This window comes from Myotis lucifugus, unplaced genomic scaffold (assembly GCF_000147115.1).
Source record: "Myotis lucifugus unplaced genomic scaffold, Myoluc2.0 scaffold_65, whole genome shotgun sequence".
NCBI lineage: Eukaryota > Metazoa > Chordata > Mammalia > Chiroptera > Vespertilionidae > Myotis > Myotis lucifugus.
In genome coordinates, this window is record NW_005871113.1 from 5958197 (window position 1) to 5971759 (window position 13563).

A 13563-nucleotide genomic window follows, 5' to 3' on the forward strand; every position below is an offset into this window, starting at 1 on the left:
ACATTAGCATGGGGGCAGTTCTGTCATCTGAGGGAAGCTGCCTCAAAAGAGGGCCCCCACTCCCCGCAGCTGACTGATGTATGAATTACTACTATTAGCTATTCATTCTAGTGACCAAAAGCCCAGACTGTGCCCTCTGAGAGGTAACTACACCGACAAGGGCATGGAGACTCATTAACCACATCAGTGATTTACTCTTCATTGTGAATCCATTCATTCTACATCTTTCAAACACCTAATATGTGCCAGGAATTATTTCTAGGCAGTTGAAAAATAGTAGTGAACAAAAATCTCTGCCTTCTTGGACACCACATTCTGGTGAGGGAGACAGAAAATAAGCATGATAGGTAGGTAAGTTAAAGAGTTAGTTAGAAGGAAGTAAGTCTTGAAAATAAAACCCCACAAAACCCCACCCCCAAATCCCAACCTACCAATAATGTAGGGTAGGTGGGCTTGGGAGTATTGGGGTGGGGGACAGGGATGGGGCAGGGAGCTTGGCTATCATTTTATTTTATTATTTTCCAACGACAGTTGACATTTAATATTATATTAGTTTCAGGTGTACAGGTGGTTAGACATTTATATACCTTACAAAGTGATCCCCCCGATTAGTCTTAGTGGTCATTTTAAAGAAGGTCATCAGAGTCGGCCTCCTTGAGGAGTTACTTTTTGAACAAAGAGTTATAAGAGGTGGGAGAGTTAGCTTTGCAGACATGGAGGAAGAGTGGTCCAGATGGAGAGAGCAGCTGGGGCAACACCCTAAGACAAAGCAGCCAGCTCATTCAGAAGCACAGCAAGAGGCCATGTGGCTGGAATGGAAGGAGAAAGGGGGAGAGCAGCAGTTATGTAGAAGAGTGATGGGGGGGTTGTATCATGTGGGGTCTCTTTAAGGGCTTTGGCTTTAACCTTGATTGCAATGGGGAGCTGGTACAGGGCTCTGAGCAGGGGAGGCCGTGACCTGGTATGTTGGGGCTGGACTGCAGACCGGTTGGGAGGCCACTGGAGAAGTCTGGGGAGAGAGGCTCAGCTGGGAGGGTAGCCGTGGTCCCAGTTGCCTTTGGAAGGGGAGCCAGCAGATTGCCTGATGGATTGATGTGGGGGCGAGGGAGTCAGGAGTCAAGGATGACTTGGCAGCCACTTTCCTGAGGGGTAAGTTCACATGAGCCAAGGCTCGGTGGGCACTGAGTGCTGAGGGCTCCAGTGCAGCACAGTGGGAGGCAAGGAGAGAGGGGAGAGGAGGCTGCAGTGTTGGAGCCACGCCCCTGCCTCCCCTGTAGCCCTGGCTGGGTCCCAGCCCAGCCTCTGGCTCTGTATTACGCTTCTTGTGTCTGAACAAATTGGGTTCTGAAGTTCAAAGCCTGGGGCCCTGCAGGCCTGGGGGCACTAGATCTATGGGAGGAGGGCCCAGTGTCCCTAAGGAGTGAGGCTGCCTGGGCTGCTCTTGGCTACTGCAGAAATAACGTCCTGTTCCCTGTTCCGGACTTGGCAGGAGCGCGTGGGAGGCCCAAGCAGAACAATTGCCATTTCCCTCCTGCAAAGCCGAACCACTCCCTGGACTTGCCCCAGCCTGTGATGTCTGAGCCACTCAAGGCTTGTTTACCTGGCTCCTGCCTCAGAACAGGGGAGTCGGAGGGGATTGAAAGGTGAGGCCCACCACCCACCCGGCCCACCTCGGCTGAGCATCTGGGGTTGCCACACGGCTCTTCTGCTGAGCTAACTGTTAATGAGCGGTTTGTCACGTCCTCCTTCCTGGTGGTGGGCAGAGGCCAGGCAGCTCCGGGAGGGGGGAGCTTCCTGGAAGCCTTCCGTTTAGGGAATCGGAGAAGTGGAGAGAAAGCAGCCAGGCAGGTGGCCTCAAAACCCGGGGTGTCAGCACCTCTGGGAACCCCATGAGGGTCTCTGTGTTCTTGTCGGGCCTACAAAGGGAGGCTGCTTGTACCGACTCAGGCGTGTTGGGCTGAGCCAGATTTCACTGGAATGCTTATAGGGGTCAAGGTCAAGACGCTCACGTTTATCGGAATGTCCATTATGCATGGAAACAACTTACTACCCATTGGCTCATGATTCCTCCTGCCCACCTAGATTTCTTGGGCTGAATTAGAAACTGAGGGTTAAAGTGCCCAGCTCAATCCAAGAAATGCTACATTTTCTCCTAAAGGGTTCTCAAACTGATTTCTTGGACTGAACCCTCCATTGTAGAGAGAACTTCCTGCTCAGGAGAGACTGACCGGCCAGGATTCCAAGTTAAGAGTCTCCTTTAAATAGAAACTTGGAGGCAGTACTGTTCCCGAACAATGCCAGTGCGAGCTCTCAGGGCCAAGCCGTGCACCGGTGACCTTCCAGATGTCTCTAAAGCCCTCGGACGCCAACCTGGGGGAAGAGTGTCCTCTCGATCTGGCCTGTTATGCCATTTACAGTGGCTCGGCCCCCGTGGCCCTGAGCCAGGAGCCGGCCCAGGGTCCCACAAAGGAAGCTGTGTTCCCCAGCCTGGCGGGGGGCCAGGGCTCGTTGGTCCAGTTAGGCGGCAGCCTGGCCCTCCACCACTTGTGGTCAGGCCTGTGTTCGGGCCCTCCAGGCTGGCATTCCTGCCCAGCAGGGAGAGGCTAGACCAGCCCTCCTCCTAAGCTGGGGGCAGTGACTCACAGGTAGTTACCTGCCCTAGGGCTCCCTGCCAACCCAGGGAGGGAGCCGGAGGGGAGGCATTTAGAGTTTAGTCCTGCTTACTCCTCTTAAGCTTCCTCGGGTGAGTGGGGCCTTGACCCCTTCCTGATGAGCTGGAGCCTTTTCAGGCTCTCCCGAATTCCCCGAGAAGCAGGGATTTTCCACCGTTTCTGTTTTCCGTGGGGAAGGGGCGGAGCTGGTTCTTTCTGGGGTCTTGGGTGTTTGGGTCTCCTCACCTCCCAGCCCGTGCCAGGTCCGGGCGCTAACACCCTATCGCCAAGCCCTGATCTTGTGTCTCCTGCTTGGTCTCCTGTCCAGGTGGTCTAGGACACGAGAGGAAGCGGACCCCTCCGAGCCTTGAGAAACGCCAAACACAGCGCCTGCCACAAATGCCGGCGCCCTGCCTGCCCCCCGAATTCTGGCCTGGAATGCCCCTGAATACTTGCCTGGTGCTTTCAGCAATGCTCCCTCCCCTCCACCCCAAGGCACCCACGGGCAGGCGGGTACTGCCAGGCTTGCTGCGAGGCCTCTGGGGCCGACCCACTTGCCCAGTCCTGTCCTGGGGCTGTGGGGCTGTGGGGCTGCGGTGACGGCAGATGGGCGTGCCAGCTGCCAGATTCCTGAGACCCGCCCTGCAGTGGGCTACGCCCAGCCTGGGAGTCTCCAGAGGTGAGGCCGTTGTTTAAAAACTGGGAGCCAGCAGCGGAGACCCCCACATTCAAGGGGTGCTCTCAGAGAGGCGATCTGGAGAAAGGACAGTGGCAGCAGGGAGCCAGGTATGTGTCCTGCCCTCGCCTGCCCGGTGGGGGCGGGCGGGGAGGAGGGCTCTGGCCTGGGCGGCTGGGGCCTGGCTGCAGGGCCCCGTCCTTTCTCTTCCTGCCGCCTCACCTGAATGAGCCACCTGCAAAGGCTCCATTGAAGGTCTGCCTCTGTTTGCATTGCCTTTTCACATCTGATAAGCGGCTCAGTGACTTGGGAGAAAGCAAGTTCAGACCGGGGGCTGAGCACAAAGAGGAGTGGGAAGGGTGGGCTGGCGGGGCCAGGGCTCTTCTGAGGCCGCTCCCAATGCCTTGTTCTGGGAGTGAGGGGCAGAGACAGCTCCGGGGCTAAACCAGAAGATGGGTCTTCCTCTTGGGCCATGATTAGCTGCATGACCTCAGGTCACCTGTCTCCTCCCTGGGCCCCTGACGCTTCTGGGAACGGATTGGAAGGAAGGATTCCAAAGCATTAGGATGTATAACTTAAAGATGCCAGGAGAGCCCCAGTTCCCTCTCTGGTCCTGCCTTGCCAACCTCCCTCCCCCAGCCAGCGGAGCTGTGGCTGACAGGAGCAGAGCGAGCATCCAGGCCCAGGCAGAGGCGGGTGCTGCATGAGCTGGGCAGGCCTGCCTGCCTCTCGGACCCTTCCGGCATCCATCCCCGGCCTCCTTCAGTCCCTGCTCTGTGGCCTCCAACCCCACCCTTCCCGCACAGCCCTGGCCCATCATTAGAGACATTTAGGATTGCTTCCGGTTTAGATCAAATCCTCTAGGCCTCCCCATCACATTCCAGCTAACTGCCTAGGCTGGAGTCGTGGGCACCACAGCCTTACCCTCGAGGTGGCCCTCAGTGGTATCGAGGCCCTGCCCACGGAAGGACGGGGATCCCTCCAGACTTTCAGCCAATTTGACCCACTCGCCTTTGGACCTGTGGGCCGGGCCGGGCTCTGAGAAAGGCAGTCCTCTTTCTTGGGCAGCGACAAGGCCTCAGGCCTCTCTGCAAAGGGCCCAGCCGTTTATTGCTCCTCATGTTGTCCTTATGACTGTCTGGGGCAGGGAAGGAAGCTGAAGTCTAGAGGGGATGGCATTCCCCCAGGGCACCCCATGAGTCATATGCCAGCTGGGACAGCAGTCTAGGGCTCTGGCATTTTCCAAGCTTTTGGCTCCAAATGTACCTGCTGCTCAGAGGTGTCCTAGGTCAAGACCCCAGGTAAAGACTTCTGAAAAAACCTGAGGCCAGAAACAGGAAAGGGGCTAATGTGCCCTAGCTGTTTGTGTGGCTTTACCCAGGCTGCTTTGCTCTGTCTCAGGTGAGGTCCTCTCTGGGGATCACCCCATTGGCTGAAGATGAGGCCAGTCCTTCTCCTGTGTTTCAGTAAGTATCCCTCCCCATCCTCCTGGGATCTGTCCTATAGCAGGGTGGTGACAGCTCTGGGTAGAAGGACAGTTAACCAAAACGTGAGCATTATCTGTCACCCTTTAGTCCTAGGGTTTGGCGCACTTGTCTATTGGGGACACCCATGAGGTTTCTCTGCTCCTTCAGGCCTTCAGTAAGATGACTTGCTGCCTCTCTTGAGGTGTCTTCCTATTCCCACCTGGGGGTGGTTTCTGCTCCCCAACTTCCCTGCACAGTTTCTTTCCCACCCTTTCACTCCCAGGCTGGCTCCAGACCCATCATGGCTCGAGTTCTCGATTTTCCAGTGAACTGGAGCGAGGCACTCACGAAATGTGGATCAGCTTTGCAGATAAGGGGGCAGCAAGAGCGCAGGTGTCTCCCAGTGCCCCACAAGTGGCCAACAGCCCGCCCTCCTCTGGGCTGTTGACAGAGGCCACGCTGCCAGCGAGGAAAGTTGTGGACTGTGACCTGGTGGCCAAGCGTGCATCTGAAGCTTGACCTGAAAGCTACATTTCAGGGTCATCCATGGGTGTTGGTGGCCAGTTTCTCCTCCTTTTTTTCTTTTTTAAGTTGGGGTTACAGAACATGAAATCAGCTTTTTTACAGAATAGCCCCAGGATTATAATAATTATTATAATAATTACCTTCACCAGCGAGTGTGAGCAGGAGAGAAGGAGAGAGTCTAGTCCTGTTGATGTCTGCTTCCCTGAGGGATGCGGGGGTGGCCGTCAGGACCCGCTGCACTTCAGGCTGACCCCCAGCACCCCTGTGATTTCAGTCTTGCCCAGCTTCCTGTGCACCCAGCAAGCCTGCTCCCGTGGGGCCTGCTATCCTCCTGTTGGGGACCTGCTCATTGGAAGGACCCAGCATCTCCGAGCTTCATCCACCTGCGGACTGACCAGGCCTGAGACCTACTGCACGCAGTATGGCGAGGTAGGCCCGAGCTCCGTGGCCTCCAGGGCTGGAGGAAGGAGAGGTGGGTGGGGTGGGGAGCCTGCCATTGTTCACTGAATATTTACAGTGCACTTGGTATAGGCCCAGCCCCATGCCCTATGGGGGGTGCAAGAAAGTATAAGGCTGGGCAAGAGGAAAGGTACTCAGAAGCAGCTGAATAGCTCTTCTCTCTCTTTTGCTCCATAAAACTGGAGCGTGGGCAGAACAGTCATTTAAGTCTTGGGGACAGGCAATCAGATAAGCAGTGATGCTTTATATGTAGGGTCTGATGTGCCATGTTTGGTGGACAAAGTCAAAGCTTGTGGAGCACAGGCGCTGGGATGTGTTCACTGGCTTGTGTCTTGCCAGGGGGTGAACTGAGTGGCACCATGGTCACTCTATTGCCATCATCCCTTTGGCCAGCGTTGGGGGATGGCTGTGGACAGAGCTAGCAGGAGGATATATGGTTGTAGGCTGGAGTTTACCTTTTGTGCTTTGTAGTTATCATGCATGAAGATCCAACTTTCTTACCTCTCGGCCTCCTTGGTCCAAATGCTTTGTTCCCCGAGGCAGAAGGGGAAACATCCAAACTATTGTTAAAGGACATAGATCAGTGACATAAATGAGGAAGTGATGTGAGGTTAGCCAGGAGGTGCAGGGGCTCAGTGGATATGTGAGAAAATGAGCTGAGCGAATCCAGGAGCGCCAACACTTCAAGCTATGCCAATTAACGTCGCCTGTCAGGTAACAGATTTATTCAAAGAGCCGTTGTGAGTTTTCTTCTAGATTTTTCTTCTGTATTGACTCTGGAGCTTTTTTGGTAGGAACTTCAAAAAGGTCGGGGCCTTTCTTTGCTTTCATGTTCGCTGAGGTTGAAACCACTCAGCATTTTCTTGTTTCCCAGCTGCTTATCTCATTGGACCATTTTTTCTGTCCTCAAAATACAGGTTTGGGTGAAGGAGTTGGTGAGGGTGTAGTTTGCCTTGAGTCTCTGCAGCCTGTGGGGGGAGGGGAAAAAAGAGAGACAGAGAGCAAGGGAGTGAGAAAGATTGATTGCCGGGAAGGAGACGTGTGTTATCTGTGGTTTCCAGAATGTTCTTGTCCTTAGGACCATAGCGATGTATCTGATACTGCATCTGGGTCTCACAGCCCGTCTAGTCCCCGGTGTTCTTTTGGCAACTTTAAATCACAGATGGTATTGAGTTGTCCTTTGAATGCGCTGAGCCAAGATGGCTGTGGTTTCTGCATCTCACCCACTTGGAATTGGGAGAACGGTCTGACAGCGTTGGGTAAGATGGCCAGCATCAGGCGAGGCCTCCCCGTGGGCCCAGATTACTCCACAAGCATCCGGGGACCTGGCCGTATTGAGCTTTCTGGGCAATAGAATGACTGTAGCTGTCCCTTCTCACACACTCGCAAAATCCCGTGCCACTGAGCCACATCTAGAAATTTCAGGGGGACCTCTGCCTCCCTTCCTTAAGCTGACCCACCTCTGGGAGAGGAAGCAAGGAGAGATCAGAGGCCCCAGTGCTGGGCCGTCCCCTCCGCCCCAGCCCTGTCTGGACAGCCTCCCTCCCTCTGGGCCTGGGGCTTTGGGTTCACCCTGGCTCACCCTCTGAGTCTCGTGGATGCGCCAGGAAGCCAACTGCTTTCCCTGCTTTTAAGGCGCCCCTCGAGAGCGAAACAGGGTGCTTGCAAAAGAGAAGTCTAGACTTACAACCCTGGGGATAGATAAATCTCAGCTGTTTTGTAGCTATGAATGTCGAGAGGCATCGGCCCTTTTTCTTTTTCTCTAAGGGGAGTAGATCCATGGGCGCTCTTGGAAAGAGGAGCGGACAGGGCATCTGGAGTGCAGGGTGCAACCCCAGGTCTGCCACTCACCTGTGATGTGGTCAGATGCTACCCCTCTAAAGTCTCAATTTTCTCTTCCGAGAATGAGTGTCAGATGGTATGGTCTTCAGGGTCGCTCCTTGCTCCAGCCCTCTTTGGGAATGAGCTAACTTCCAACCAGCTTCTCTCCTACCCACTCTGTGTCTTGTCTGACTTGGCCTTCCCTCTCCCTTACCTGCCTAATCTCCCAGAGGCCACGGGTTGCCAGTGGTGAACCCACACACTGAAGGCACAGATACTCCCTTCCTATGATGTACCCCAAGTCCTCACCGGGTGCAGAGGTGGCTGGGTGATGAAAATTAGAAATCCCCCTGCTGAGTTCCAATTTCAGTTCTTCAGTTTATTTTATTAGTAGATATTATAGCAGCTATAATTTATTAAGCACGTACTATTCATCCCAGGCACCATACGAAGAGGCTTATATAAATTATCGCAATTAATTTTTCACAAAACTCCATGAGGTGGCTCTTGTTATCCCCATGAGCTCCTGGGAGGGCGTGTGCTGGGACCCCAAACCTCTGATAGAAACACATCGGGGTTGAGTTTTCTGAGCAGCCCCAGCTGGAAAGAGGGTGGCATGATACAGAGATGCATTGCTAATGCCTTTCCTCTCCCCCCTTCCCCTGTCCCCCCTCTACCAGCCCCCATTCCCATATACACACCTTCCTTAAGTCAAAGCCTCTGGTTAGTGCCTCTGTCCTATTTCCATCCAGGGGTGACATTGTGAGCCCGGAGCTCAGTACAAGATCACCCAGCACCTGCTGCCTGCCCACTGCCCTGGCTCGGATGCAAGTGCCATGGGGATTGGTGACCTTGGACATTTCTGCAATGCTCACTCCCCACCCCCCAGCCGCATGGGGACTCAGTGGAATAGGAGTTGCAGAAGCCGGTGGGACCCCTTCCAGTTCCAAAATTGTCTGTCCCAGCTCCAAATATCAGAGTGTGCCTCTTTTTGTGTGGGCCAGCTTAGCCTGTTGGCATGCTACCTCTGCCCAATTTTATCTCAGTGGCTAAATCCTATTGGCTTCGAAGGCTAGCTTTGGTGGGTTTGGGGTCCATATTGCAACCCTCCCGATGGACATAGAACTTGCCCGGCTTTGCCTGTGGCACTCCTCCCCACCCACTTCCAGGCTGCCTATCTTGACTACCCATTAGCTGTCTGGGCTGGGCCCAGGCAGTGTTTACCTAAATGGCCTGAGGCTGCAGTACCATCCTGTCCCCTTGTTCTCTTTCTTCCAGCTTCTAGATAACCTCTGGGTAACCTCACTGCACCATTGTCCCCTGAAGCTCAAGCATGAATGAAAAGGTCTGTGACCGTCCCTACTCTTGTTCTCTTCTGTGCTTTCCTGGAGCCTCAGTTCCTCATTTGAAAAAAATGGGAGTAAGGACAGTATCCACTTCAATAAGTTGTTGTGTGGACCGTATAAAAGAATGAGCCACCTGGCCACTGGCGTGGTGTCTGGAAGATGCTAAATGTTCCATCCGGTTTCCCACCCACCTCTGGGACTTGTGTCTACACGTAGAGACCACTCTGTCTGTGAATCACACTCCTGAGCATTTCTTCCCTGATCAGGATAAATATTCGCATACTTGTTGAAATGAACCCATCCTTGGGCCATCTGCTCTCTGCCGCCACGGTGACAGCCACTGATCTGATTTGCAGTGGGTGTTAGAGGATCTGGAGGAGGTATGGTCAGCGAAGTCACCTGCCTGGTCCTGGCTGTCGCTCTGGTCCTGGCTCTGACACTTAGAATAGAAACGTGACCTTACAAAGGCCGTGGCTCATCTCTAGACCCCACTTCCAATTTATGAAGTGAAAGAGTTGGGTTAGTCAACCTTTACATTAGTTCAGCTTTAATATCTCCGCCAGCTGCTTGGAGTTGGCTGGGCTGTGTGTGTGACCTTGAGGGTCTGCCGTGTTCTTTCTCAGGTGAGCACTGGCAAGGCCTGAGCCATGCCCTTTGGTTGTCTCTGGGCTGGTGCACGCTCCTCAGGAACCAGTGGGCTTCACCTGGAAGCTCTCCAGCCCCATTTCTGCTCCTGACAGTGTCTCCACTGTTGTGTCTGCTCCCCCAGATGCTTTATTTACCCCCCACTCCCTCCTTGGTGGGGGAAAACTTAATTACCCAGCTGCCTTAATAACAGTCTTACGCAGTGCATTCCTCAGGTTAATTAGCTGTGTACACCAAACAGCTGTCTTCTTCTTCTTTTTTTTTTTTTAAAAAAATCCTTACCTGAGGATATTTTCCCATTAATTTTTAGAAAGCGTGGAAGGGAGGAGGAGAGACAGCAAGAGAGAAACATTGATGTGCCCTTGACTGGAATTGAACCTGGGACCCTTCAGTCTGTGGGCTGATACTCTACCCACTGAGCCAAACCAGCCAGGGCCAGCTGTCATTTTTATCACCTGGGAGCAAGCTGAGGGGGCAGTAGCCAGTTGACTTCCCTTCCTCCCTAACACAGACACACACGTGAGTACACCCACACCCACACCCACATGCACACACCCAACAACCACTGTCTTTCTTTAGTGATTGTTTTCTTGACCTTTGACATGGCTAACGTGTAGACAGAGGATGGTGTTCATGTAGGTCTTGAGGGCCTCATCCTCCCTGCTCTCAGAGGACTTGGAGACTGTCTCTGAGTCAAATATCTGCTCTCCTGTTTCCTGGAAGCTGTCAGCAGGTCTGAAACTCTCAAAGCAAAGCTCTAACCACTGGGGATGAAGCATCGTTGAGTTCCTTGTTTAAAATGCAAACACCCTTGGGAAAGGCACCATATGAGTCTATTATCAACCATTTATAACTCAGCAAGGGTTTGCTTATGAGAAAATTAGCTCTGGATTTTGCAAAAGGTCCCAAGAGAGTAAGACCCAGGATGAGTGACGTTTGAGGGGATAGAAGAAAATGGAAAGGGGACGTTGAGGAAAAGAGTTGCTGTCAGAGGGAAGCAAAACTTGGGTTGGTGGAATGTGAGATTCTTGGGTCCCAGTTGTTATGGGCTGAGGAGTGTGGCTGATGGAGCTAAACGGAGAGATGAGATGGGAAAGGTGAGATGGGAAGGCCTGGACACAAACCTGGGTGAGCTCACAGTGTTGCTGGCCTGACCTTTCACCCCATTCTCTAGGGATTCAGGTCACGAGAAGTTTCTGGGCAATTTCTTGCAGACCTACTTTGTGTTTTTGTTATCAGGAACTGTAGGAACCATTGTCACTGGTAGAGTCTGCAGAGGTCCAGGCCAACTCTCTGCACTCAGGTGTGAGGGGACCCCTCCTTCTGTAGGGGTCTGGGCTGGTCTGCCCTTCCCAGGACAGAGGGGGAAAGCCTCTTAACAACCAGTTTTAGTCCCTGCGGTTTTCCATGGTTGCCCACCTGCCACTGTATCCCTTGACTTAGAACAAGACAAGAAGGTTTGGAGGCAGGTAGCCAGGAGCAGAAATCCCTGCTTCCTCTCTTCCTAGCTCTATGGACTTGGACACATTTCTTAACTTCTCTGAGACTTGCTCTCCTAATCTGTGAAGTGAGGATACCTACCATTGAATATAGTACATCTACCTCAGAGGTTTTGGAAGGATGAAATGAGGTAACACAGAAGAGAGCATGGTGCAGTGCAATTTCTGGATGTGTGATATACATCATTTTTATAATCAGCTTTAGAAAGTGACCTTTCTGAACTTAGTTTGGATGGAGATGAGGGTGGTATAGAATTAAGGCTTTGGTCAAAATGTACCTCAGAGCATTGGGCACTCCTACCCGCACCCCAGCAGGCCCTGACTTTTGGTCTTTGCTGGCAACATCCATTGACATAGAAGTGGTGAGGCTGGTGGATCTAATGAGGCCTTGCTGACCAAAGGCCTTTAGGGACCTTTCTTTCCCTGTCCACTTTGCTGGGAAGAGTGTTTCTGCAGTATGGGGCCTGGCCAATGGCTTATATTTCTCTTGCTTCCTTCCCATTCTATCCTTTTTTAAAAAAATTTAAAAATATATATCTTATTGATTTCAGAGAGGAAGGGAGAGGGAGAGAGAGAGATAGAAACAGCAATGATGAGAGAGAATCATTGATTAGCTGCCTCCTGCATGCCCCCTACTGGGGATTGAGCCCACAACCCGGGCACGTGCCCTTGACCGGAATCGAACCTGGGACCCTCTCAGTCCACAGGCCAATGCTCTATCCACTGAGCCAAACCAGCTAGGGCTCCTTAGCTTTCTTGTTTGGAGTCTCTAACTTCTGAGCTAATAAGCTGGACAGAGTAAGAGAGAATTCTAATAGAATGTTAAAGCAAGGAGGAACTTCATTATCTCATCCCACCCCTGCATTTAACCAATGAGGAAGCTGAAGTGGAGGGAATGTTTTTTTTCTTGCAGAGAGCTGGATTTTTAAAAATTTTATTATTTTTTGTGTGTCCTGTTTTTTTTTCTTTTGGCCCTGGCTGCCAGCCACGACCCTGACTGTAGCTCCTTATATAGACACAGGTGGCCTCTGGTTGCTCTTGGGAGGGAGCTGGGCCATGTCTAACCAGGGCCTGTTTTTTTATCCCCCCCCCCCCCGCTTCCCCCCGCCCCCCCCCAATTAGCTGTGTTCTGCAAAGACACAGAGCTTTGCTTGCATTGCCGTCCTTTCCCCAGCCCTCTGCACTGTGTTTGGCTCCTGCTGGCTCCTGCTCTCTCCTTTGCCCTCCCTGAGCTCTCTGGGAGGGCTTGTCTTCTGGCCAGACTGAGCTGAGCTTCTAGAAGGCTCCAGGATAAGGAAAGAGGCTCAACCTTGCCAGATGGAGAGCAAGCAGGAGCCAAACTGGCTGGAGGCCTGACAGGCTGGATTGATATTAACTCTGTGTCTCCGAGGCAGCGCTGCCAGGAGAATGCAGCCAAGTGACCCCAGAGAGAGCAGCTGCAGCTGTGAGCTTCTATCACTCGGAGAGACAGAGGCACGTACACGTAGCACACACCAGGGGACGAGCCCCACCAGGAGAAACACACACACACACACACACACACACACACACACACACACTACATAGAGACATACAAGAATGAAGTAGAAAGGGACACTGAGGCCCAAGGGGGAAGAAGAAATCAGCAGCTTGTCCTCACATGGGCTTCTGCCATGAGCAGTTCTATTTCGGGCCGCCATCCCGCTAGCCAGTGGGCAGGCAGAGCTACTTAAAATACCTGTCGCAAGCCGGCTGGCTCAGCCTGTCTCTAAGGATTGAGATAAATCCCTCCTTTAGCTGGGTTACTATGATAAGCAGCACATAGTGTCAGGGGTACGAGCCATCTGATCCCTCCATCAGTGCCTGCACACGTGGAGGGAAGGTGGAGAAGGCATGGGTACCCTAGACCGTGAGGACTGAGGGAGGCGGCAGGGTAACCAGTCCACACTGAACACCTGGGACATTTTTAGTTTGTTTTATTTTACAAGAATGTCTGTTTTCCTGAGTATAAAAGTTAATATATATCCAAAGTATGAAAGGTTTAAATTATTAAAAAATTACAAAGATGGAGGAAAAGTTACCTATAATCCATTTCCCAGAGATATTAGATTAAACTACATGCAGTTGTCATTTTTGTGGGTCAAAATGGCTGAATATCAGCGATTTTATAATATTGGTGTATTTCCTTCCAAACATTTTTCTGTTCCTTTTATATATATATGCTTTTGAGATCATGATGTATATTCAAGTCTATGCCCAACTTTTTTTCATAAAACATTATAATGTAAGCATTTTCCTCATATGTCAACAGTTTTTGGTAGTTACATAATAGTCCATCATTTGGGAATATCAAGGGCATTTCCAGAGTCCTGGGTTGAGCTGCTCTAGCGCCCATTCCCGTGGCCCCAGGAAAGAAAGAGCCTGTTTCTGCCGCTCTCTTGGGCAGGGAGCAGCTGGGATCAGCTCCCAGCAGAGCGGAGAGACAGCTCTGGTGAC

The 13563-nt window shown here is 52.4% G+C and overlaps 1 protein-coding gene across 1 annotated transcript in view; it reads left to right on the forward strand.

The window, feature by feature from the left end:
- The first annotated feature begins 3009 nt into the window (after window positions 1-3009).
- Window positions 3010-13563, forward strand: part of LAMB3 (laminin subunit beta 3) — a 35590-nt gene continuing 25036 nt past the window's right edge. The window contains exons 1-3 of the mRNA XM_023754817.1: window positions 3010-3437; window positions 4729-4793; window positions 5593-5747. Of these exons, the coding sequence (XP_023610585.1) occupies window positions 4766-4793; window positions 5593-5747 (183 nt within the window). The 5' untranslated portion in view covers window positions 3010-3437; window positions 4729-4765. The remainder of the gene's footprint in view (window positions 3438-4728; window positions 4794-5592; window positions 5748-13563) is intronic.